The sequence below is a fragment of the Brachyhypopomus gauderio genome, chromosome 7 (assembly GCF_052324685.1).
Source record: "Brachyhypopomus gauderio isolate BG-103 chromosome 7, BGAUD_0.2, whole genome shotgun sequence".
Taxonomy (NCBI): domain Eukaryota; kingdom Metazoa; phylum Chordata; class Actinopteri; order Gymnotiformes; family Hypopomidae; genus Brachyhypopomus; species Brachyhypopomus gauderio.
In genome coordinates, this window is record NC_135217.1 from 10,996,584 (window position 1) to 11,021,247 (window position 24,664).

General features: G+C 43.7%; 2 protein-coding genes across 4 annotated transcripts; one reads left to right on the top strand and one right to left on the bottom strand.

Moving 5' to 3' along the window:
• Window positions 1-365: 365 nt before the first annotated feature.
• pigl (phosphatidylinositol glycan anchor biosynthesis, class L) lies at window positions 366-23,807 on the top strand. Of its 2 annotated transcripts, none has more exons than XR_013132284.1 (7): window positions 366-716; window positions 941-1,040; window positions 13,220-13,310; window positions 16,634-16,701; window positions 17,587-17,771; window positions 18,339-18,370; window positions 20,248-20,355. XR_013132284.1 is itself a non-coding variant. In XM_077011641.1 (7 exons), the coding sequence occupies exons 1-7, from the start codon at window positions 392-394 to the stop codon at window positions 22,000-22,002; spliced, it is 879 nt and encodes a 292-aa protein (XP_076867756.1). In that variant the 5' UTR covers window positions 366-391; the 3' UTR covers window positions 22,003-23,807. The 2 variants fall into 2 exon arrangements, 1 of the variants encoding a protein (XP_076867756.1); XM_077011641.1 differs by lacking the exon at window positions 17,587-17,771 and adding an exon at window positions 21,874-23,807 and having other exon boundaries at window positions 20,248-20,381.
• cenpv (centromere protein V) lies at window positions 22,477-24,609 on the bottom strand. Of its 2 annotated transcripts, none has more exons than XM_077011642.1 (5): window positions 24,323-24,609; window positions 23,610-23,723; window positions 23,458-23,527; window positions 23,060-23,174; window positions 22,477-22,733 (listed from the first exon to the last, which is right to left on the bottom strand). In XM_077011642.1, exons 1-5 carry the CDS (start codon window positions 24,346-24,348, stop codon window positions 22,591-22,593), a joined length of 468 nt encoding a protein of 155 aa, XP_076867757.1. In that variant the 5' UTR covers window positions 24,349-24,609; the 3' UTR covers window positions 22,477-22,590. The 2 variants fall into 2 exon arrangements, with proteins under 2 accessions (XP_076867757.1, XP_076867758.1); XM_077011643.1 differs by having other exon boundaries at window positions 23,610-23,708; window positions 24,323-24,604.
• Window positions 24,610-24,664: the final 55 nt, after the last annotated feature.

The following is a 24,664-nucleotide window of genomic DNA, read 5'->3' on the forward strand; positions in this document are numbered from 1 at the left end:
CTGCAAGCCTTCCCCACCCAAACCTTTAAGTATTGCCTTTCAATACGTGTAGCTTAAAATATCACACATGAAAAAAATAATTGAGACATTTAACAGAAAACATTACTCAAATAACTTTCATAATGGGATCATCACTAGCCCTACAAAATGTACCAAAATTCGAAATAACCTCATTCATCTTTAACGTGTTCATTTATTAAATAACCAGTCCCATAGCATAGTTTCAGTATTCCAATACTAGTTTCCTTATGTGTAGCGTGTTTATATGAATCTATAATAAATTTTATAATTGTGCGCAATTCATTTTATATTTTACAACCCGCATTAACATGTGGAGGAACGCTTTATAAGAGGACGTTGTTCTACACGGATATGTTGTGAAACGGTGGACATGGTTGTTTTCCTTTGTATAATTCTTTGCTGTCTCGGCTACCTTATTTTTATTAAATTGTTATACAACCGATTAAAAAAATGGCCAGTCTTACAGAATAACATTTCACGTTCTTTGTGCACCGACAAAGATTTAAATGTTCTCTCGAAATATGATCGATACGGCTTCCACGCGAGCTCAGGAAAAGACCGTTTGCACACATTTAATGATGTACGAGTGCTTGTTGTAACTGCACATCCCGACGACGAATGCATGTTTTTTGCACCAACAGTTTTAAAACTGGTTGAATCAGATGCATTGGTTCATTTACTGTGCCTTTCTACAGGTACGTCTTTTATGGCTTCAAAATTGCACAAAACGCTGTGAAGGATTTTACATACAAAGCACTGCTATTTTATATTAAAACCTTGAGCGATCGACGCGTAAAATCTCTTAATTCAAACAATACGGCCAACATATGTGGTCACAACAACATATATATTTTAACTTATATTTAAAGGATTGTCTAACTTAGTGAATAATTTACCTCGGAATGCTTCTGTTATTCAGGAAACTACTGCAACCAAGGAGACCAACGAAAGAAGGAACTCCTTGACAGCTGTACAGTTTTGGGAATACCAACAAACCGTGTCACAATTATTGATTACAAGTAAGAGCAACACTACATATTACTGTTCTACCAAGGCACTCAGGGTTGTTTGCAAAATCTGTTTAAAAGTTTTTAGTGTGATTGTTTTCATTACACTTGTTTTAGATGGACTCTTCAGACAAAATCATCAGAATACTTTTTTAGAACATGGCTTATTTGGCAGATATCAACCATGATTTAAACAGTGTAAAATGCTGCTGAATTATATAATTAATCTGTTCATTTGTTTGATTTAGGATATTTCCTTTATTATTTCAGTGAACAATAAACTAAATTGTAAATATCAATGCAAGCCCATAGGTATTAGTATCCATACTTAAAAGAGGAAGCTTCATAATATAAGCACTCGAGATTCAATATATATTCCACCACACTTGAGCATCATGGTGGCTTCGTTAGGCTGACCAAGTGTCTTTTCATCCATCAGACTTCATAACGAAAAAAAATTAGATCTGCTCCTCAAGGGGGCGTTCCATCTGTGCACTGAAAATAAACAGTCAGACCCACCCCCAAGCCTCAACCCCAGCAAGCACACCCATTAAGGGCATACCATGCTGATCGTGCCACTCCCCCCCCCTCCCTTCACATCCCCCCCCCCCCATCTACAGAGACAGCAAACAGTGGTCAGGCTACAAATCTAACGCAGCCCATTCTCAGGACAACAGAGCTGTAGTGTGGCCTGGCTGATGTATGAGCCCTCTCTGTCAGTGGACCCATAAACGAACAGGGGCCTGCATGCATAAAGCGCCTCAAGGCAAAAATGCAGTGGCCACGATCAGTTCATTCAGGGAAAACCAGATCTGAGAACATTGTAAGAGGGCTGCCTTTAGGAGATGATGAAAAGATCATGAAGGGTGATGTTAACTGCACAAACAAATGAGCAGAATTGATTACTTGACTCACACTGATATGAACTGTTTTCCTTGCAGGTAGCTCACTACATCCATGTAATGTTTAGCGAACCTAATTTTTAAGTTCTCCTTCTCCTATATGCAGCATTCACTTGCAGTGTGTTTTTTTCACCAGTGTCATTTGTCTTTCCTTATTCACTATAATCTCGATGAACCAGAAATTATACCCTAGAGTCTCTATAGCCTTCAAAATACAGGCTTGTCAGCATTCCTTGTCCATACCCTTCTATTCTGCCCATGTTGAATCTCTCAGACAAGATGGAATGAGTGGACAGGTCCCCTTTCGTGTGGCCATGTAACAGTAGGAGTGATATCACACTTTGGCTGCAGCCTGAGAGTTGAGAAGACAGATGTAACTGGAGGTGCACGCAACTGGATGGGGTTTTAAACATGCCCAGTAGATTTTTAAAGGAGGGATGGAGGGGTTGCATCTCAAACTCTGAGGAGAAAAATAACTGATATTTTATATATTCTGATGAATGCAACAAGATGGAAAAGTGACAACTGATCCCAGATGAGCAGTAAACATCTGACGGTGGGAGCATTAACTAGTTTTGATCTGTTCCATGATGCATTGTGAATACACCTCCAGAACTAAACATTTGGTGCAGACCACCCCTAGACAATAGATCAACTACTGCAGATAACTAGACTCCCTTTTCTCATTCCCGCACATAGCCAGGGGTAAGGAGTGTGAACCTGGCAAAGGTCCTGACTACACGGTAATAGGAAATGACTTTTTCTGCTCAATTTCTGAGCTGTATCATTTAGCTAGGTTATTTAGATAAGCACCAAATTACCATCAGTTGGTCTGGTTCACATTTAGGCATATGGCTTTAAAGAATCAAGTTCTGTTTGTCTCTCCATAGACCGTGTTCAAGAATCTGCAAAGTAAAGTCGGAGATGTCTCTATTTGCAGTCACTAGCTATCATCAGATCTTTCTTGATCAGAGTCAGATGTTCTAAGAATATCACCTGACGTCTTGCCAAGCAATGTGCTATGGTGGTGTTTATATAAAACAGCTGTGCGTCTGTGCGTTCGACCTGCAGTCATGATCATAATCCCCTGTGCTGTCTCCTCAAAATCCACTGGCACAAGTAACACTCCATTAAGCACATCAGCATCAGGTATTCACGTGGAACAGTTGATTCTTTGAGTCCTTCGAGATCAACTGCTTTAACCATTAGCGCAGACTTGTGGGGTGCAGATTTCTCAGTGCTCAAACATTTGGAGTTATGTTTCTTCACTTAGATGAACAGCAATAAATGATGAGTTGAACCTCAAGATACAGTTTACATGTCTTTACCGCTGCGTCAGTTGGAAACCTGTACATGTCCTGGTAAGGTCTTCAATTTGGCTGTCTCTGCCAGGCCACCATGCATGACTTCTGGGGAGGTTTTTCATTTTATTAACTACAGCAGGTTGTCTACAATGCAATGAGGTCAAGATTCAAGCGTGGCTTTGGAAGGTTCAGCAATGAGTGACCCTTACATTATGCTACATTGGCACACTGGAAAGTTGATCTCATCAGGTGGAGTCTGTGCCTGGACCATCCATTCACTGTCATAAATTTTGGCTTGGACAGGGTAGTCTGTTGTTTAGCACCTGCATTCTGGTGACAGGAAGAGGGTCTCTCTGTGACAGGTGTAGCAGGGTTAATGTTTTTTTGTTTTGTTTTGTTTTTTTCTTTGCCTGTGGAAAGTAAGAAAGACCATTAGCATTTTGACGGGTTTGGTATGTTAATAATTGATTGTATGTGCTCCTAAGAATAAATGCTGCAGCAATACATTCAACACAGTCAAGAGATTTGGCAGAAATTTATAATAGTTGACAAGGCCCAGGAATGAGCACAGCTGGATCACATTTTCTGGCAATGGAGCATTCAGGATGGCATTAATCTTATCCTGAGTCTTGTGAAGCCCATGTCTGTCCAACCTGTGTCCAGTGTCTAATGGAGTATTGTGAAAAACTCACATTTGCTCCTGTTGGCTTTCAGTCCATATTCCTATAGTCTTGTCAGAATCGTCAAGGCCAGTAACAATTCTGATGGATCTGACTCAACCAAATAATGGTACTCATTGTGCAAATAATGGTACGCTTCCATTCTTTAGTACATATAGCTGAAGGTTATGGTTTGGTTGTCATACTTCAACTTTACATTTAATTTTCCCTGTGGAATGATCCTCTCCTCTGTGTATGTTTAGTCTCACATTTAAGTTTAGAGAAATTATCCTTGAATTAAATGACAGACAGTGTTGATACCGTGCCTGGTTTCATATTTAAAGGCACTCCGTCTTCCTGTCAGCCATGATTTCACTCTCATCTTCTTCTGTGGACAAAGTCCCTACATTTGAGTCATCATAGTCTGCCTGTGCTTTGAGTACTTTTTTGTCCCTTTTTCCTGTGGTCTTTCCTGATGCTGTCCCCTACCTGAGGCACAACATCCACACTGTAGGGACTGCTCAGCCTAGATATAGAACTATAAATATGGACTGCTACTAGCTGGGCCACCCAATGGAGGATGGGTTCCCTTTTGAGTGTTGGTCCTCCCAAGGTTTCTTTTTAATCCCAGCCTAGGGACATTTCCTTTGCCACTGTTGCCCCTGGCTTGCTCATTAAGGATCTGGACTCATGCACTTGTAAAGCTGCTTTGTGACAACATGTGTTGTAAAAAGCGCTATATGAATAAATTTCACTCGACACTTTCCTTGTCTATCGCTGTACTTCGACCTGTTTTCTGTAGGTGTCCTTTTTTGCTGCACTGCCTTTAGTCTTTGTCCTTAAAGCATCAGCCTGAAGGATCATGAGGTTACCTCATGTGTGCTTTGGCATCACATTGGTTTGTGTATTATTTGTGCACTGTGCAGGCTGCAGGGTTTTTGTAACTTGTCAGCATCTTATGCTGCAGTTTCCATGGTGATCTCCATTGTGCAGGTCAGTGTTGGTCTGTCTTCTGTCAGAAACTGTTTCTGAATTCTGAATGCAGAGCTGACGATGTCCTGTCAGTGTACTAAGCTCTGCCATATATTCCAACACAGATTCAGCCTTTGATTGAAAGTGGGATTGGTAGGTGCTTTGAGGGTTGGTTGTCAGTTTTAATGGCCATAACACTGGCCAGCATGGCAGCGTCACTCTCATTATTTATTTCGTTGGCCTATCAATACTGATCAGCACTTTCCACGTAGCATGCTTTTTCCACTACCATGCTATCAAAACTGTCCATATGTTCCACACTTGCAGACATAATTTCTTTTCCAGGGTGTAATATCCCTTCTTTTATCTTGGTCTTTGTTTAACACGCAGAGCTGGTCCTGCTAGCTTGTCCATCAGTGAAGAATCCAAACATGGAAGAGTCAATAAAGTACATTTTCTCCCTATTTTGCTTGTCTGTTGCACATTAGATATTAATATAGCCTTCCTACTAACTTTTCATCTCTTGTATTAACAGCAATAAATCACAAGGTGAACCATGAGATATAGTTCACATGTCTTTACTGCTCAAATGCAAATTCATAACACTCAAGGATCACTCCAACATATTACTCATCCTGATATGGGTGTACTGATCATTTGATGTGCCAACTGTTTTTTTTCCCAAATAATTGGAATAATTAATTATTTTCCCAAATACATAACAGGTAGACAGCACAGAGGCTACACCCATGAGTGCAACTCCTCCCTCATCATACTGACATTTATTGATGGAATTCCATTGGACATATCTGTGAAAGAAAACCATAGGGGGTAATGGGGAAGCTGGGCTTGTAATCAAAGACCTACAGTCTTCCAGTTCCAGAAACATTTAGCTTTTGTGAAAATGCATTTCAGAAGAATAAAGCATGGGGTTGAGTGGATGATGATTGTGGCACACTGACCTAACAAGAGTTTGGTGCAGCTGCATCACATCATGTAAGTATATGTAAGTGTGTTCTCGACATGAGCAAGACAGATCCCTGTTTGCATCGCCGGCCCTGCTAATGTGTGGCCGGCAGGAATCTGAAACGTCTGTTGAGCGCTCATAACGTTAACTTTATGAGAGGCCAAGAGTCACACCCACATCAACTCCACCCAGTCATCCACTCAATCGCCACGACAACATCAGCACAAGTCACAAGAGGATCACCATCCCTGGGTAACACACACGCTGTATGGAGCTTGGCTGACTCCAAGAATGCGGGTGCTCGGGCCACTAATCACAGCAGCAGCTGTAGGGTCAGTGCCATTGATTCCTCACCCGGATGGACATGGATGTGCATACATGGCAAAGAGAGACCTGGATCTGATCAACATTTGACAAGATTACCTGGTTTCTTTGATTGTGCTATGCAATAAACTCATGCTTAGCTTCCATTAAGTGGCTTGTATGTTCAGTTGTATTCTACAAGTGAAACTTATTATTCCTAAAATATTTAATTCTGGCTAGTATGCTAATAATTATTAACTTTACTTGTGTTTCATCATCATGTGTTTACGTAATAAGGTCTTAAACTACAGTGGAAATTGCTCAAAATACCCTTCACTATGACAAGTATGCAATACGTGGACACAGCAGGTTGTTTGTGTAAAGAACAGTCTGTGTGGAGTAGTTAGTGGAAGTGAGGGTTTGGTGTTTGGTTTGGATGAACCCTGTGGTCATACATGAAGCCAGGGCGTGTTCTAAGAAGTGTGTGCATGTGGAGCTGCATGAGAAAGAGAGTATGTGAGACTAAAGAGAGTGTGGCCATTAGTGGCATGTGAACTCAGACCCCCACCTGGAACTCTTATCTAATCAGCTGGCACAATGCCCAGACTACCATATCACTCATTTCTCTCTCTCTCTCTCTCTCTCTCTCTCTCTCTCTCTCTCTCTCTCTCTCTCTCTCTCTCTCTCTCTCTCTCTCTCTCCTCTCTCTCTCTCTCTCTCTCTCTCCTCTCTCTCTCCTCTCTCTCTCTCCTCTCTCTCTCTCCTCTCTCTCCTCCTCCCTCTCTCCTCTCTCTCTCTCAAATATGCACTCAGTAATATAGCCCTTAGCACCCTCTGTCTACATCTGGGCTGACTTTGATCAGATCTTGTTTAGACTGTCTGGTCTTCTTTAACCCCACAACCCACTTACCCCAGTTATATGTGTGTAATATAATATTGTGTGTGTGTGTGTGTATGTATATATATATATATATATATATTAATATATATATATATATATATAATATATATATATATATATTATATATATATATATCCCCCTTCCCCATTCTTTCCTCTTTTATTTCTTTCTTTCTTTTCCCCCACTGTTGATTCCAGACATAGCCGTGAGCTCATGCTGTAATCTTTATGATCATTTCCCTTTCTCCTAGCCCCACCTCCAGTCTGCTCAGCCCACACACATGCACAAGTACACACTGTCTGTCTCTCTCTGACTACTGCACACACACAAGCTCTTTATCTTTCCCCCACACTGGTCCACCAAGATCCAGATTAGAATCCAATCTAGGTCACTGTGATGTGCTTGCCCATTTTGCTGTGTGGGGGGTGTGGCTGTGCGCGTGTGTGGTGTGTGTGTGTGTGTGTGTGTGTGTGTCTGTGTGTGTGTGTGTGTGGTGTGTGTGTGTGTGTGTGTGAGAGAGGGAGAGAAAGAGAGGGGCAGGCTGAAAAGTCACAGCAGCGTTTGTTTGTGGAGTTAGTTTGATTGTGTGTACACTGTATCTTCTGTCTTGTGTCAGGACTGAGGTACACAAATTATTGATACCCTTCATACATACAGGAAACACACACACAGAAAAACAGACATGCAAACTGTGCAGTTGAGAGCTCTGTGATGCTCTTGTCTGTTAAGCTGGCATAACATGACCTCAGCAACTCCTACCTCGACTCTCGTGGGTTTAGTGAGAACGCATTGTGAATGGACACCATGGCTAAATCATTGTGAACACACTGTAATGTAATGTATACACTGCACAAATATTAGCATCGTATGGAGATAGAGCACCACTTGAAACACAAATGTCCACCCCACGATGAGAGTATTCAATGTCCTGCTACCAGAAGCACATTTTTGGGAAAAAATCATGGGAAAATACAGTATATGTGGACAGGATCCCCCCCCCCCCCCCCCCCCCCCCCCGTCCCCCCCCAACCCCCACCCCCCACCAATGTCTGCCCATCCTACTCTGCATTTAATTATAAATGGATTTTGCAAGGGTTATAAATCCTGTGTGATTTATTAGTTGGAAGTCTGGGGCAGAACGTAGTGCTGAGGGCCCTGGGGGCCCTGGGGGCCAGGTCAGGAGAAGAGCTAATGCCATCACCAGACAGCTCGGTAAATGTACTCCCTGCCAAGAAGTTGTCACGAGAAAACAAGATATCTCTCTCTCTCTCTCTCTCTCTCTCTCTCCCCTCTCTCTCTCTCTCTCTCTCTCTCACTCTCTCTCTCTCTCTCTCTCTCTCTCTCTCTCTCTCTCTCTCTCTCTCTCTCTCTCTCTCTCTCTCTGCTTGTGTTTCTTCCAGCACAAACATTCAGCCAATGTCCCTGCCCTGCCAAAACGTTTCTCTCGCGTTCTTTCTCTTTTTTTGCCCTTGCCTAAGCGATGTTCGCTGTGTTAAACGTGGGAAGTGTTCAGGCCGGCGGGGCTTCACGGTTAAGTGAGGCCAGCTCTTCACATAGCCTCCGCTCACAGCGGCCCCGGTTTCCTGCCTGACAAATCTGCCACTTGAAAGTGTTCAAATACAAATTGAAGGTCCCTTAATTCACCTGACTTGGTTTTAGTTGTTTAGTTGTCTCTGCTGCACAACCCATACTGCACAGTGGAGGAGTTGATAGTAGTTTAGCAATCTAGCTATCCCAGCATGCACTGGGATGATGGAACAGACAAGAGGCCTGTGGCCCCTGTAACCAGACAAAACAATTGCAGTTGGATGCCTCCACCCCCACTGGCCTCCACACGTATACATATGTGCACTCACACACAAACAAACACAGTTACACACTGCTTCAGTAGGCCAAAGTTCAACCACAACATTCACATGGCTGCAAGCAATTGCACTTCCACATGCAAGGGCCACAGACAGAGAGAGGGGAAGGGAGGGGAAGAGAAGGAGGGAGGGAGGGAGGGAGGGAGGGACTGAAAGAGGTTACTCTGGGCCATTTAGCCCTGTTGCCATAGTGAAGCCAACACTTGAGAGAGGTCAGGTAGATCGTGTGTCTCTTGTTTTGTTTCTCTCTCAGCTGCCAGTTTTCCTGCTCAGTCAAATGTCTCCATTAAGGGCCCAAGATAACAAACTGATCACATCTGAAATTTGATTTGTAAACCAAAAACAAGGAAAACAGTTTTGCCTTTAGCTGCCTTTGACCTTGGGATAAAGTTTAATCGTTATAACCTGTGTGTGTGTTATATATTTATTTATTTGTAACCTTTGGTCTGTTTACTCTCGTCTTGCTATGACATGTATTCCACAGAATTAGCTGACGAGCACAAAGGCAGGGAACAGTAACAATAATGTTATCATTATCATCAAGGGCCTGCATTTACAATGGGGCCTTCGAAGGGGAACCAAACATATTTTTTCTGGTTTTTAGCACATTTATGTTAAAGACTGTGACCACATTCTCAGTTGTCCTTCCAGAAGTCTCTGTGGATGTAGTGTTTGTTCCTCATCGGCATGCTAGCAGGTTATCATTCTCCAGCTTACCGATTTGCTCTTAAAGACTGTCCTGTCACACCCGCCCCAAAGAAATGTTTCTTTTGCTACCAAACACCTCCCCCACCCCCCAACTGCTGGGGGTATCCCCCGCTGCTGACCTCAATGACCCTGGCAAGCATTTGATTTGTGACCAGATCCATCACACGCCACAACAGCCACTGTTGTCCAGCCCCTTTGTGAGCACAGGCAGCAGGAGAAAGAATGGGGAGGAGGGGACTTGAATCACACTTCTGCACCCCCTCACACTCTCTCTGCACCCCTTGTCCACTCTCTCTGCACCCCCTCACACTCTCTCTGCACCCCCTCACACTCTCTCTGCTCCCCTTGTCCACTCTCTCTGCACCCTCACACTCTCTCTGCACCCCCTCACACTCTCTCTGCACCCCTTGTCCACTCTCTCTGCACCCCCTCACACTCTCTCTGCACCCTCACACTCTCTCTGCACCCTCACACTCTCTCTGCTCCCCTTGTGCACTCTCTCTGCACCCTCACACTCTCTCTGCTCCCCTTGTCCACTCTCTCTGCACCCTCACACTCTCTCTGCACCCCCTCACACTCTCTCTGCACCCCTTGTCCACTCTCTCTGCACCCCCTCACACTCTCTCTGCACCCTCACACTCTCTCTGCTCCCCTTGTCCACTCTCTCTGCTCCCCTTGTCCACTCTCTCTGCACCCTCACACTCTCTCTGCTCCCCTTGTCCACTCTCTCTGCACCCTCACACTCTCTCTGCTCCCCTTGTCCACTCTCTCTGCACCCTCACACTCTCTCTGCTCCCTCACACTCTCTCTGCACCCTCACACTCTCTCTGCTCCCTCACACTCTCTCTGCTCCCCTTGTCCACTCTCTCTGCACCCTCACACTCTCTCTGCACCCTCACACTCTCTCTGCTCCCTCACACTCTCTCTGCACCCCCTCACATTCTCTCTGCTCCCCTTGTCCCCTCTCTCTGCACCCCCTCACACTCTCTCTGCTCCCCTCGTCCACTCTCTCTGCACCCTCACACTCTTTCTGCTCCCCTCGTCCACTCTCTCTGCACCCTCACACTCTCTCTGCTCCCCTCGTCCCCTCTCTCTGCACCCTCACACTCTCTCTGCACCCTCACACACTATCTGCTCCCCTCGTCCACTCTCTCTGCTCCCCTCGTCCACTCTCTCTGCACCCTCACACTCTCTCTGCACCCTCACACTCTCTCTGCACCCTCACACTCTCTCTGCTCCCCTCGTCCACTCTCTCTGCACCCTCACACTCTCTTTGCACCCTCACACTCTCTCTGCTCCCCTCGTCCACTCTCTCTGCACCCCCTCACACTCTCTCTGCTCCCCTCGTCCCCTCTGTCTGCTCCCCTCGTCCCCTCTGTCTGCACCCTCACACACTATCTGCTCCCCTCGCCCACTCTCTCTGCTCCCCTCGTCCACTCTCTCTGCACCCTCACACTCTCTCTGCACCCTCACACTCTCTCTGCTCCCCTCGTCCACTCTCTCTGCACCCTCACACTCTCTCTGCTCCCTCACACTCTCTCTGCACCCTCACACTCTCTCTGCTCCCCTCACACTCTCTCTGCACCCTCACACTCTCTCTGCACCCTCACACTCTCTCTGCTCCCCTCGTCCACTCTCTCTGCTCCCCTCATCCACTCTCTCTGCACCCTCACACTCTCTCTGCTCCCTCACACTCTCTCTGCTCCCCTCGTCCACTCTCTCTGCTCCCCTCATCCACTCTCTCTGCACCCTCACACTCTCTCTGCTCCCTCACACTCTCTCTGCACCCTCACACTCTCTCTGCTCCCCTCGTCCACTCTCTCTGCCCTGCCATCTCATATTTTCCCCTCCTGTCACAGTTTTTCTTGCTCTGATTAACACATCATCTCTTCTAAGTGGTCCACACTAATCCTCCTTATATAGATCCACTCTTAGTCCACATGCTGCCCTGGCAACTCTCCCTTGCTTCCTCCCTCTGTCTTCCTCATTGAATGTCACCATTGAATGTCTCTCTCTCCCCACTGTCTCTGTCACTCTCTCTCACGCTCCCTTCCTCCACCCACCCCTCTGACCTTGAGCCATGACGCTGGACACAGCTGTCTTCAATGCGATCAGTGGCGAGAGCATCCCGGGCTGTTCTGGCGCCGTATGCCCCGGCAGGGCAGGGCATCCCAGAGTGAGGACAGTTGTGGCAGGGGGGCAGTACGGGGGGTAAGGTTAAGCTCTCACCTCCCTCTGGCACTGACGCCCTCAGCGCTTCCATTTTAGTTGAACTGCGGTGACTCCGGTGTCTGAAAAACTCTGCACTCTGCCTGGTTGCATCTCCCTCCCTCTCTCCATCCCTCTCTTTCTCTCCACCCCAGTCTCTCTCATTTATGTCTATGGAGAGACTCCGATGGAAAAACAACATGAAGAGAAAGTCAGACAGTGAGAGGAGGGGTGGTGTGAAAGAGACTGATGTTCACTGACCTCCAATTTGTTTCTGCCTGAGTAGTGTCCGGATAAAAGGGAAAGGTGTGTGTGTGTGTGTGTGTGTGTGTGTGTGTGTGTGTGTGTGTGTGTGTGTGTGTGTGTGTGTGTGTGTGTGTGTGTGTGTGTGTGTGTGTGTGTGTGTGTGTGTGTGTGTGAGAGAGAGAGAGAGAGAGAGAGAGAGAGAGAGAAGAGACGCATGATGGCCTGGTTTTACCTGGGCTACTCAAATGGTAGGCTAATGTTGTACAATACTCAATGGTAGGCCAAGACCCAGATAACCTCTAAACCTAGAGAGGCCCCATGGGCTGTGTTCCAGCTTCACCTCCTACCACCACAGGCCCTCACTGCCCTGTGTGCTCACTACCACCCCCTACCAGCCACCAAAGACGGTAGGGGGTCACCCAGTGAAGGACTGTTGATGCAGTTTGAGCTGGAGCCGTTAGGGTGCATGTGCATGTGTGCATTTATGCTCTGGTGTGGCATAATGACTTGCTCTGTGTGTATGTGTGTGTGTGTGTGTGTGTGGTCTGAAAAGGAATGTTTGTGTATGTACCAGGGATAAGTAAAATAACAAACATGGTCATCTTTAGAACTGACCACATCTCACCATATCTCAGGCAATACTGAGATTACTAAACTGAGAGTACCGCACCACAGCACTGTTAATATTGACCTGTCTGTCTCTCTCCCCTCCAGAGAGATGTCAGTGTTGACCCATCTGTCTCTCCCCCCTCTAGAGAGTTGTGAATGTTGACCTGTCTGTCTCTCCCCCCTCCAGAGAGTTGTGAATGTTGACCCGTCTGTCTCTCCCCCCTCCAGAGAGTTGTGAATGTTGACCCGTCTATCTTTCCCCCCTCCAGAGAGTTGTGAATGTTGACTTGTATGTCTGCCCCCAGAGAGTTGTGAATGTTGACCCGTCTGTCTGTCCCCCCTCCAGAGAGTTGCGAATGTTGACCCGTCTGTCTGTCCCCCCTCCAGAGAGTTGTGAATGTTGACCCATCTGTCTCTCCCCCCTCCAGAGAGTTGTGAATGCTGGCCCGTCTGTCTCTCTCCCCTCCAGAGAGTTGTGAATGCTCACCCGTCTGTCTCTCTGCTGTTCAGAGAGTTGTAAATGTTGACCTGTCTGTCTCTCCTCCAGAGAGTTGCCCGATGACCCAAATGCCTCCTGGAGCACTGCACTGACCTCAGCGTTGATCCTCAGACACATCCGCACTCACTCCATCCACCTGGTGAGGACCACTGGGACGCCCCAGCCAGAGATGGCGCCGGGCCTATGTTGAGCAGAGGTACCGGGGTGGAGGCCCGCAAATGTGGCTGGATCGAATGTCCAGTTCAGATACAAATCTAATCTTAAATGGCACAGAAATGCTTGTAGCGCAAACAACGTGCAGGTTGTTTTATGTTTATGTCTAAACATATTTTGTTTTTGTTTGTTTTGTCATATTTGTATTTAACATGTACAAAATTGCTAGAATTAGTTGTTTTATAAAAGAAAGCAATTGAAAGCTAAAAAATAAAAAGGTTAAAATGAAAAGATATTTAAAGAAAATTAAAAGAAAATAAAAAAACATTTAAATTACTACCCATTGCATTCTAAGTATTTAGACAGGTCTATTCTAGAAACCTGAAACATATGGTATCTAGATTCCTAGTCCATTTCTCATACAGGTTTGATCATAGAACTTAGTGGCAGGAACATTACCCAATCTTTGGTCCCTTCCAGAAAACTTTGATAAATGACTGAGTCGTTGTTAGAACTTTCTAGAACACCTGGCATGATGTTGAATCTATGTTTCAGTGTTAACGTCTCAAAAGTAGGTCAAGTCTTCTACACAGTCATTAAAAGGGACAGGCTCCCATTATCAGAGCAACAGCTCCACCTCCCTTTTGCTCCAGGCTGGATGTGGCTGGCCGTCTCGCTTTCGCTTAAAGCAAGTCTGGTTGATCCACAAGTCTGGTTGAGTCCTACATGTCTTCCACCGCCTGTATTTATCCCTAATTACATGCACACTGATATCCCACAGTGGTGCTGGCCTCAGTTACAGCAGACGAGCGTGGCTCCCAGGGGCCACTGCTGGCGAGCTAACCCAGAGATTTTTATCAGGCCTGCTGAAAGGTTCCAGGAAATTTCCCAAACGGAATTTCAAATCAAGATCTGAACCATTTTTCCCCCCTTACACCTCCTTCTCCCAATTCCCCCTCTACCCCATTAAGTCTCTGATGATAAAAAAGAAAAGTCAGGAAAGCCCGAAAGACTCGCGTAAACAAGCATTAAAAACGAGCGTGCAGAAAGAGCAAAGCTGCGCCGACACCAGTGCCGCTCGGGACGAAGCCCTCGGCGGGTGTCATCACGTCGCCCGCCTTGGCTTCTTCTGTGGGATTGAAGGGTTTTGTCGAAATGTGAGAGAGCTGTAAGACAATATAGTGTGTGGCTGTGTTCAAATGTGTGCGTGTCATTCTCATATACCCTCTCTGCTCAGCTCTATTACAAGCACCGAGATATCAAAACCTCACGTCCCGACACTCTGCATCTTTATGCCTCCCGTTTGCTTTGGCAGCATTTGACATTTCCGCAAAACGATGCCGTTCTGCCTGCTCCTCCCTGTGTGGCAGTCCAGAAACCACTGTCTCCAAAGCCTAGGTGTATCCCATGGCTGATATATGCCTGATACAGGGGGGTTCACACATATCTGGAGCAATGGTGGGGAATGGGCTTCCTGCCTCCCTGCTGCTCCCTACCTTTCTGCTACTGTGCTGCGTCTTTACATGACTAATTTAATATACATATACTGGCCCCCGGTGTTTGGTTTACTCACTTACTCGCAGAGGTGGGGACTCGAGTCACATGACTTGGACTCGAGTCAGACTCGAGTCATTAATATTAAGACTTTTGACTTGACTTGAAAAAATATTCAGAGACTTAGACTTGACTTGGACTTTTACACCAATAACTTGGGACTTGAATTGGACTTGAACCTGTTTACTTGCAAAGACTTCATTTTTTTTACCCCAAATCTAAATTTTAAAACGCATATTAATATTTATAAAGTGCGCCCCATTAATTTCATTTCCGTCCTTCTGATGCAGACCAGTCCAATAGTATACGGTGCGAGCCCCCTCGACCAGTCCTCTGCTTTTCCACACTCTGTACGTGTGTGTGTGCATGAGCTGCAGCACAACCAATCAAATGGGGGGTTGGCGAACATAAATTTTTACCGGGCGGGGTGTAAAATGGACACAAATTAAGTATTATATCGCGATCGATCGATCGCCAGTGGTTGGTGCCAGAGCGAACTAGTAACTCATTGAATCATAGATGTGGATCAGAGGTAAATAAACTAGATTTTTTTCCGGCGTGAGAAATCGGATGTGTGGCGTGAGAGCGTGTGAAGACGGTCAAATGCGTGTGTCTCACGCTCAATGCGTGAGAGTTGGCAACCCTGGGTTCTGTATCTGAACTCGGGGAAGAGAGCCTCTCTCTGTCACCATCATAATATCCAGTTCTATCTCAGCATGGATTGTGTATTTGAAGACATCTACGTCGAGAAAAAAATATATTGACAAAAGTGGAGCGAGTTTTCAGCTATGGGGACATCATTCATCGTGCACAAATGACAAATGCAATGCAGAATAGTTTACTGAAATGTCTAAAGTTGCATATTCCTGTTAATTGTTCAGTTCTTATATTTGTTTGTCTTGTGTCACTCACACATGTTCTCCAAGAAACCAGATAAGAGAAGAGAGGGAAAATGCTGTTATGGTTCGTTGTATTGTACTGTGAAAATATCAGCACTTTTTATTTGAACATGGAGTTCTACTTATGACTTTTTCACATAATATTTATTTCTGGAAAATTGATTATTTTTGCAGCTAAGTTTAACAAATTGAACTGTGCAATAAAGAGGTGTAATTTTAATTTTTTTTATACTTCGTGTTTTCAGTTGCACGTTTTATCAAGATTTGAGGAGAATACAGATTTAAAACGCATGTCTATTATTTACATTTAAAATATACCTGCAACATTGGTTAAAAAAAAAAAAAGACTCAAAAGGACTTGAAATTCCAAGTTTCAGACTTGGGACTTGACTTGACTGTTGCCTGTCTTGACTCGAGACTTGACTTGACTTGAGTGTCTTTGCTTGAGACTTGACTCGGGACTTGAGGTATAAAGACTTGGACTTACTTGAGACTTGCAAAACACTGACTTGGTCCCACCTCTGCTTACTCGCCTACGGTCATCTGCCTTTGGGGGTTTCGGAGATGATGCTCTCCACCCGATCTACCACGGGGAGCGAGCTCCAAATCATTACCAGCTCATTTTATGCATGAGTAACGTTTAGATATCAGTGATGGTATTCAAATTCAGCTGGAGCAGTGTGTATTTAATAGCAGGGCTAATAATGCGCGACAGACACTACCAAAATGTACCATGCTGAGCTGACGTGACTGAATAACCTCAGCCCCTGCTTACAATGTCCAACTCGCTCACACGGCCGTTTTCCCTCGTGCGGCCTCAGTTTGCTGCCACCTGATGTTTGGAGTGTCTCTGCAGGTGCTGACATTTGACGAAGGAGGAGTGAGTGGACACGCCAACCATATTGCCATCTACAAAGCTTTCAGGTACCTTCTTTTAATTTCAAGGTACTGGGGGGGCTTGTCTGTGCTACCAGTTGCAGTGTAAAGGAAAGGAGGGTGTATTACACTGTGTACTGGCGCTCTTGCTGGTACCAGACCGCCGTTTCACCCTTGCACAGCTGTGCTTTTTACTCCTCTAATTCATGGCTATTTCTGTCTTTTCACATATTTGATTAAATGTGATCCAAAAATTTTACTGTCATGCTTATTTTACAAACTACCAGAATTTGCTATGCTTGTACATTTTTCACCATGGATGAGTTCCAGTCATTATTACACACACTGTCACAAAAATATGGCTGCATTTTGCAAAGACATAGAGGAGGGAGGATGGGCGGAATGCTCACAAACTCTGTTTTGCCCTGTTTAGCTGCTGTTGCTTGTTGTTCCAGCAACTATCAATTCATCAGCGGTAGACAGAAAGTTTATAAAGGGTGCAGCCTTTTGAACCAATTGGAACACAAATGGAGACTCTCCCCACACCCTGACCTGTGTGCTGCGCGAGGTCACGGGAGTTCAGATAACCAGCAGAGTCCATTAAGATAATACTGCAGAGGCCAGAGTCAGGGGTCACTGCTCCGGAATCGCAAACAGAGATGATGCACGGCTGCGTAGGTTCCCGGCGTCCTGCCCAAAGCCCACGTCTGTTCACCGAGCAACGGTCCCACACTGGGTGAGCCCGGTGCTGTCTGAGCCCCGTCCTCGTCCGCGCTCCACCGCACTGGGCCCCCACCCCCATGCTGGTTTTTAATCAGAAAAAGGTGGACTCCATGTCAGCAGGTTGAGAGTGAATCATAGTTTGTTTGAGGCTGTTCTTGAGCATGGACGCATGCTGGCACACGATGATGCGTGAATCACTTGTTGTTGCAGCAAACCTCCCCTCCATTCCATCGATATTCATCTGGGCTGGGTTACAGCGTTGGACATGCTACCGTTGTTCCGACCTCTTCCCCAGTTGGCAGCTTGCCATCGACAAGGATTCTGTTCGGCAGCAAGAAGTAGACGAGTGGGACAGTAATAAGGACGTTATTCTGAAGCTCCGCGGTGGCTGATGAGTACGATTAAAACTTTAGAGCGTTCTGCTTTTGGTTATTCACCAAGACAGTTCATGTGAAACGTGCCTACGATGGCTTATGCATGCTGTTTAAAATGCAGATGTTTATGGAGGATGGCCTTGTGGGAAATGTGGTTTTTGTCAGCTTGATTGATGAAGAGATGGACAGGCAGAGAGAGGGAGGCAGGAGGGACTGGGATTGTAAAACTGTTGTCACTTGGTAACGAGGCCAGGACGCCACTAAGATTTCCAGGAACTGGTTATTGATTTAAAGCTCCCTCAGATCTGAGAAAAGGACAGACCTTGCATGAGAAATACGAAACACCATCAGATAGTTTGAGACTGCTCTCGTACATTTCATTCTATTTTTGACTCTAAATCTAAATATGAATTTTTTTTTATTTAAATACATTTAAATAATTTCTCACTTGGATTTCAATCTGCTTCATTTGTATTTCACAGTATCCGCTTGCAAAATGTCCAGAGAGGTTTGGTTTGCCCAATCATTTTTTGCCAGCATTGTCAGTCTTTTGCATCTCAACTAAAACTTTTAATTTTTTCTTTTCAGCTATCTAGCATCTGTTGGCAGAATACCACAAGGTAAGTTTTCTTTTTTGAGTTTGCATCTCGTAGGTATTTCTGTCAAAGTTTGTCTAAGCTATCCACGAAAATACACATGGATCCAAATCTTTCTTATGCCTGGGTAAACTGTGCCACCTGCTGTCTGCGTTTATACAGACTATTCAACCGTTAAGCAAGATATTCAACTATCACTAGGGTGGGTCACTGTCCGCCAGGGGGAAGCAATGAGTCACTGTTCTTCTAACTGAGCAAAGCCTTTCCAAACTCTCAGGATAAACCCACAGGACGTGGCAAACGACCAGCACTAAACATTTATAAACAACCACAGCCCTGTTTCCTTTTAAGTTTAGTTTCAATTTAGCTTTAGGTCTGAACTTGATTCATTGGAGCTTTGAGTCCCTTATTAATAAGAACTCAAGCACAAGAAAATTTTTCTTTTTGATTCAATTTTAAATCAGGTCTCACCTCATTCACTCTGTCATGCCACTGAGCACCAGGATAAGGTTAATTATGCTTTGACTTACATAATCCTACATAAACTGCCAAAGCCATTGATTTACTTTGAAACAGTCAAAGGCACTCTGTCTGGGACATGATCTTGGAGGGCTTCTCTGTCCCTACGACCCCTTTTTTCTCAAGTCCTCCAACAGCTGTCTGCATCTCTTGCACTAAACACACTTCATTGGGTAGCAGATCCTTCTGCCTTGTAGCACCTAAACTGTGGAACTGTCTACCCTTTTCTACAAAATCGTTCTCGTCTTTCATCTTCTTACCTCTTCAACAGTCTTTTTGTCTGTTGTTCTGGCATTGTAATTCTGTTTTGGCATTGTAAGCCCTTTGGTTTGTGAAAGGCAGTAGATAAATAAAACCTATTATGGGACAGCCATTGAGCTGTAGCAAAAGGTCCCATCACACCATAAATGGCTTAGAAGCAATGAGCAAGCACCATCAGATAGTGTAGCAGAGCTGTGTATATCACTGGTTATGTAACCACTCCTGGCCAGACATTTCAGCTGCACATTCCATACAGCCTTTCTTGAATCTCAAGATCGGAGTATTAGTTTGTATTGCTGAACAGGATTATTTGATTATTGTTTTCTTGCTCATTCCAGAATTTGGCTTTAATCTGTATACACATATTTGACATACTTTATTAAACATTATACATTATCCATCCATATCCATAATTCATTAAAGTTTTATATCGCATGCACCCAGAGTTCAGTTGAACTCCCACAAGTGTCTCCCTCTATGGTGCCCTAGATGTAATCTGTGTGGAAAAAAGCACGATACTGCATAATCAGAATTCCAGTTTTTCTGAGGTGGGGTGTTTGTGTCTGTCTCCAGCATCATGATGTCCACACCAGCCCAAGGCACTGTCCATAGGTAGTGTAAAGTAGTGGTAAAACATGAGCAAGCTCCACCCTGTTGACCGTGGTGGAGGGCCTGACTCATCATCAGCAAGCAGTGCATGTGGCCACAGAGTCAGGTCAGACCTCAGCACCTTCTCCGGGCCTGAGGTCCATCATCTAGAGGTTTCTGAAACTGACCTGCTCAGATAGCAGGGGGAGGGGAGAGCATAGCTGCTCCCTGCTGTTTCAACTCACCAGCTTGTCAGGGCTCACAGGGAACCCAAAAGAGGTGCTGCGTGTCCTCCTCAGTGCCTATTAAAATGTAACACTGCAAGTTGTACACTAGCTTTGCTAGAGATATTTAAACAAGTGGCATATTCCAGTGTGTTTTTGAAATGATGAATGTAATCCAACAATGCTGTGGCAGATTTCTATACTTGCTTTAGTGCAGCAATTGTTACAGTAAGTACAAACATTGTTGTATCCATATAATAAAAACAGCATTTTGTATTTGTATGTCACCATACTGCCCCCTCCCCACAGATTGCCAGGTCTTCTGCCTTCACACCGTCAGCATTGTCAGGAAATACTTGTCAATCTTAGAACTTCCCATCAGCTGGTTCTTACCTTCCTCTCTCTGCTGCGTGGCAGGACCAGAGGATTACAGCAGAGCTAAGGTGAGCAAACAAAGGACACTTCTAAATACACTGTATGACACTTTGTATATAATGTTTATGATATAAATCTATTATTGCTTCAAATTTATTATTTAATACCTGACATACCATCTTCACTGACATACCATCAGTGACTCTGGAGAAGTGGGATTAAACATGTCCATCAAATGAAGCACAGTATTCTGGTATATATTTTAAATAATGTAATGTATAAAAGTAAGAATTTTTAAAAGCTGCAATTTAGCATAAAGTAATTTTTATGATCAAATTGGTAATTTTCAATTACATGTTTCCAGCATTAATGAAAAAGACATTTGTTTAAATTATGCATATTAGGTTTTAAAACATTTTGATTTATTTTCATTACCGTCATCAGATGTATCTAATGAAATAAGGAAATGTTGTGGTCTGATAAAATTCTAAAGATCCCTTTATCCTCATGCCATGACACAACTGAGGGTGTCAGATTTTTTTTAGGTTTCATAAAATGTTCATACTGTTATGGTTATAACCATGATGTGCAGACATCATGCGTTGAATTAATATAAAAAATGTGCTTATTCAAGTGCATAACAAAGGTAGTGAAAACCTGGACATCTCCAGTGCATTAAATTAGATATGATAATATGGCATTTTGTCAACTCCTTTAAGTGTCAGTACTATCAGCATATCTGACTGTGCGGACACATTGCTGCTATTAACACTGACAAAAGCTGTCAAGTATGTGACAAAGTATGAGGTTCTGTACATTTAACCCTTTTCACTTGTTTTGAAGATGCAATTTGTTTACCTGTCTCCATTTATTCATGGACATTTGAGCAGTACCAAGGAAATATTCCACATATCTGCTGATGTCATGTATGAAAATGCAGTTCTGTGATCAAAGTTGGAATCTGCATAAATTATTTTAGTTATATTTTATAATATCATTATATTAAGTCAATTTCTCTGGATCTTTTGTCAGACATTATCACTATTATATTTTCATTAATCTTTAAGCAAGATAAATGCATTTCATAAAAATCTGTGACAAGACATAAAACAGACTGTATAATATTTTATTAAGTAGAACTGACTTCTGTATTAGACAGGTCAGTGGGAAGGCTGATGTTTCAACTGTATTTCCAATTGCCACTGCAGTTCAAACTGCTTAATGAAATAAATGTGAGAATGGACGTGAACTCTAAACAGCAGATTTAAAAGCGTCCAACATGGCACAAGTGTCCTAGAAGCTTATGGCCACACCCTGTTATATATCGAAACACTGCTATGTTCAGTACCTGGTAGGCAGCATTTTCATGCTTGAAATGCAGAAACTTTGAACCCTTAGAGCTGAGGCACGTGTTATTAATCAGTCCTCTCCAGCCATGACATCTTTGCTGTGCCAAGACATCCCTGTGGTCTGAGCCAGACAGGCCATCAGTTCATGGAACCTGAGAATCAGTCAACATCCACTGTGTCCTTACTAACCTTGTTGGCCTTTTTGAGACAGGAAGCCATGCTGTGTCACTGCTCCCAGCTACTGTGGTTCCGTCGCCTGTACCTTCTGTTCTCGCGCTACATGTTTATCAACACCTTTCGAGCCATCACCATGGAGCCCAAGAACATGAAGATCTACTGATGGAGAATGGTTTGTATTCACAAACTGTGCCCAGGCCTTGAAAGACTAAACCAAAACCAAGAAGAAGCATCTTACATTTTTCACTTTCACACTACATCATATGTCATCATGAAAATCCAGGGCTTTCTCATAACTCAACATATGTGTATTCACGAACCATCGGGGAACCTGAGCTCACAGTCAAAATCCTACATATGCTATGATGGAGGCTTCAAAACCTCCTGCATGTTTCCACTGTTTCTAATCTGCTGTGATCTAACTTTAAAGACCAAAATGTATTCTATGTGTACCAGAATATCATCTGTAGGTATGGTATGTGAGCACTGTATCTACAGTCCACAGATTAAGGAATAAATAAGTACATTTGAAGATGACACTAATTTTATCTGATGTTTTATCTGAAGTTTCCTTTGATCAGTTTATATGGGTAATATGTACAATGGCTGAGGTGAAATACACTTTTGAAAGCAATCACACATGTATTTATTTTTATTAATAATAGTGGGAGTAACTGGTGTATTCAACAGAAAATAGTGTGAACAGCAATGAATATCAATTAACTTTACAAAGGCGATCTCCTATATGTAGCTACTGGTGAGTTTCTGGTATTGGCATGGACATGCTCCTGATGGTCAGGTGATTCTGCATGCTCTCCTCCCAACTCTCCCCACAGAAGTCCTCGACTCTTGAGCTCTTTATGGTTCCAGGGTCCAGACAGTGGGGAGCCACACCTGGAATACACGTGAGGAATAATAAGAGCATGACATCAGTTAATGGGACACAGTCATTATTATACCGCAGGATAAAGTGAGATTTTATACAAACAAAAAAATTAACTATGTCCATGAAGTGGCATTGGTTACATATACAATTGAATTAGCTAAAAAAGTGGCTAAATTACCTTCATACAACCAAAAATAAATAACATCTCATCTTCCTACACCCAGTTCCTTTGTTTGTACATAAATAAAGGTCTTCTGTGTAAACAGAAAAGCTGCTGACAACCATGTGATTTTCTTATAGTCCTACCTTACCTAGTTGCGTATGTCAGACCTACCAAAGCCATCAGGATTAGATCGTGGTGTGTAGAAACTTTGGACACCACACGTCTTGCAAAACGTGTGCTTGGCTGTGTGGGTATTGAATGTGTATGTGGTTATGTTTTCCGATCCCTGAAAGACATGGGTCAAAGAGCAATGAGGCTGCTCATTACCAAAAGTGTCTACTTTGCATCTTTAAGCATCTTGACGGAGTTGTTCTGTCACAATCATAAGAGACATGGTGATATGCTTCTACCTCCCAAAACTGTGGCACATATCTTGTCTCTCAGGAAACCTTGTACCCTAACTAATTCTGTAATTTTCTCACTACAACACTAACATGCAATTTTTACTCCAAAAGGTTTCTAATTAATGGTTCCTGAACCTGTTTACACATTTGAAGGATGAAACATACCTGAAGCAAGGTAAAGTGGGATTTGGGAACAATAAAATGCCGGTTCTGCTTCTTGGTGCAAATGCTGCAACTAAGTACAGAGACATTAATATTTACCCTTGTTATAGGTATAGTAGAGGAATGTAATTGACTTTTAATGAAAAGGCTCATACTTGCAGTTGAATATGTGAAGATCTGGGACAGTCCACACCTCAAAACGAACAGCTCCACAATGGCAGCCACCCGTGTGTCTCACAAGACTCCCGGTTTTTCTGCAACAGATGTTTCTGTGGTGACATATAATACTAGTAGTACACTGTGTAAGACATGTAGCAACTCATTTTAACAAAATACATTCCAAAGTGATTATGTTTACATGGTTGTTTATTTCAAACCTTAAAGTTAAACCAGGAAAGGACCTAATTTATAATCAGGTTTATGAATATTGCAAAGGCTTCTGTGTCTAATTTCAAATACTTACTGACATTAGGTTGCTCTGGGTCAGATTATGTACTCATGTAGTGTACTACAAACTTTAAAGTAGGCCTATTGTGTTTGTCATCTTTGCTTCCAACGTGAAATCAACATAGAAAAACAAAAAAAAACTAACAAACACACAGAAAACGTTTTTGGTGTTTTTAAAATAAAAGTGATTTTAGAAAATAAACCTAGACTATAGCATAGATAATTGTTGACGCTCTAAGCACATTTAAATAGCTATTTGATTGTACGGTGGATTTTTTATGTTCTATTTTTAAATCCAGCAGATTTATTGATAGTTTTATTTAAAGTAATTTATGAACGGCAGATTTTGTGTCATCGGCTTTTCCACAAATGAGACACACTTCAAAACACGTGTGAAAAGCCGTCCGTCTACACACCCTACCTTTGTCCTCCATCGGGCCCCGCCATTGTAATCTCATTACTTATCGAAATGCCGGAAATATGCTATCGTTTAGATGTTTCTAGAACGAACTAGAGTTTCGACTAACAGTGTGGAAGATGGAAGGAATACCGCGCCCAAGGACATCTACAGTTGGTTAACACTTATCGCAAATGTTCGCGGAAAACAATGCATAACATATGCGTGGACTGTGAACCAACCGACCAGGTTACATGCCGCAGTCAGCTGACAGAGCTACAAACGTCACAGAGGTTCCATTCTGAGCTTGCTCAGGCGTTGCCAAAATAAAAGCAAGCCCAAACATATCCAAATGATGTGTTCTCT

Bases quoted from the DNA above. Each gene is read 5' to 3' on its own strand.
- pigl (XM_077011641.1), top strand. From the start codon at position 392: ATGGTTGTTTTCCTTTGTATAATTCTTTGCTGTCTCGGCTACCTTATT. The intron at 13,311-16,633 runs GTGAGGACCACT...GTGTCTCTGCAG, and splicing joins GCACTCACTCCATCCACCTG to GTGCTGACATTTGACGAAGG. The intron at 16,702-18,338 runs GTACCTTCTTTT...TTTTCTTTTCAG, and splicing joins GCCATCTACAAAGCTTTCAG to CTATCTAGCATCTGTTGGCA.
- cenpv (XM_077011642.1), bottom strand. From the start codon at position 24,348: ATGGCGGGGCCCGATGGAGGACAAAG. The intron at 23,175-23,457 runs GTATGTTTCATC...CATGTCTTTCAG, and splicing joins CCCACTTTACCTTGCTTCAG to GGATCGGAAAACATAACCAC. The intron at 22,734-23,059 runs GTAGGTCTGACA...CGTGTATTCCAG, and splicing joins ATCTAATCCTGATGGCTTTG to GTGTGGCTCCCCACTGTCTG.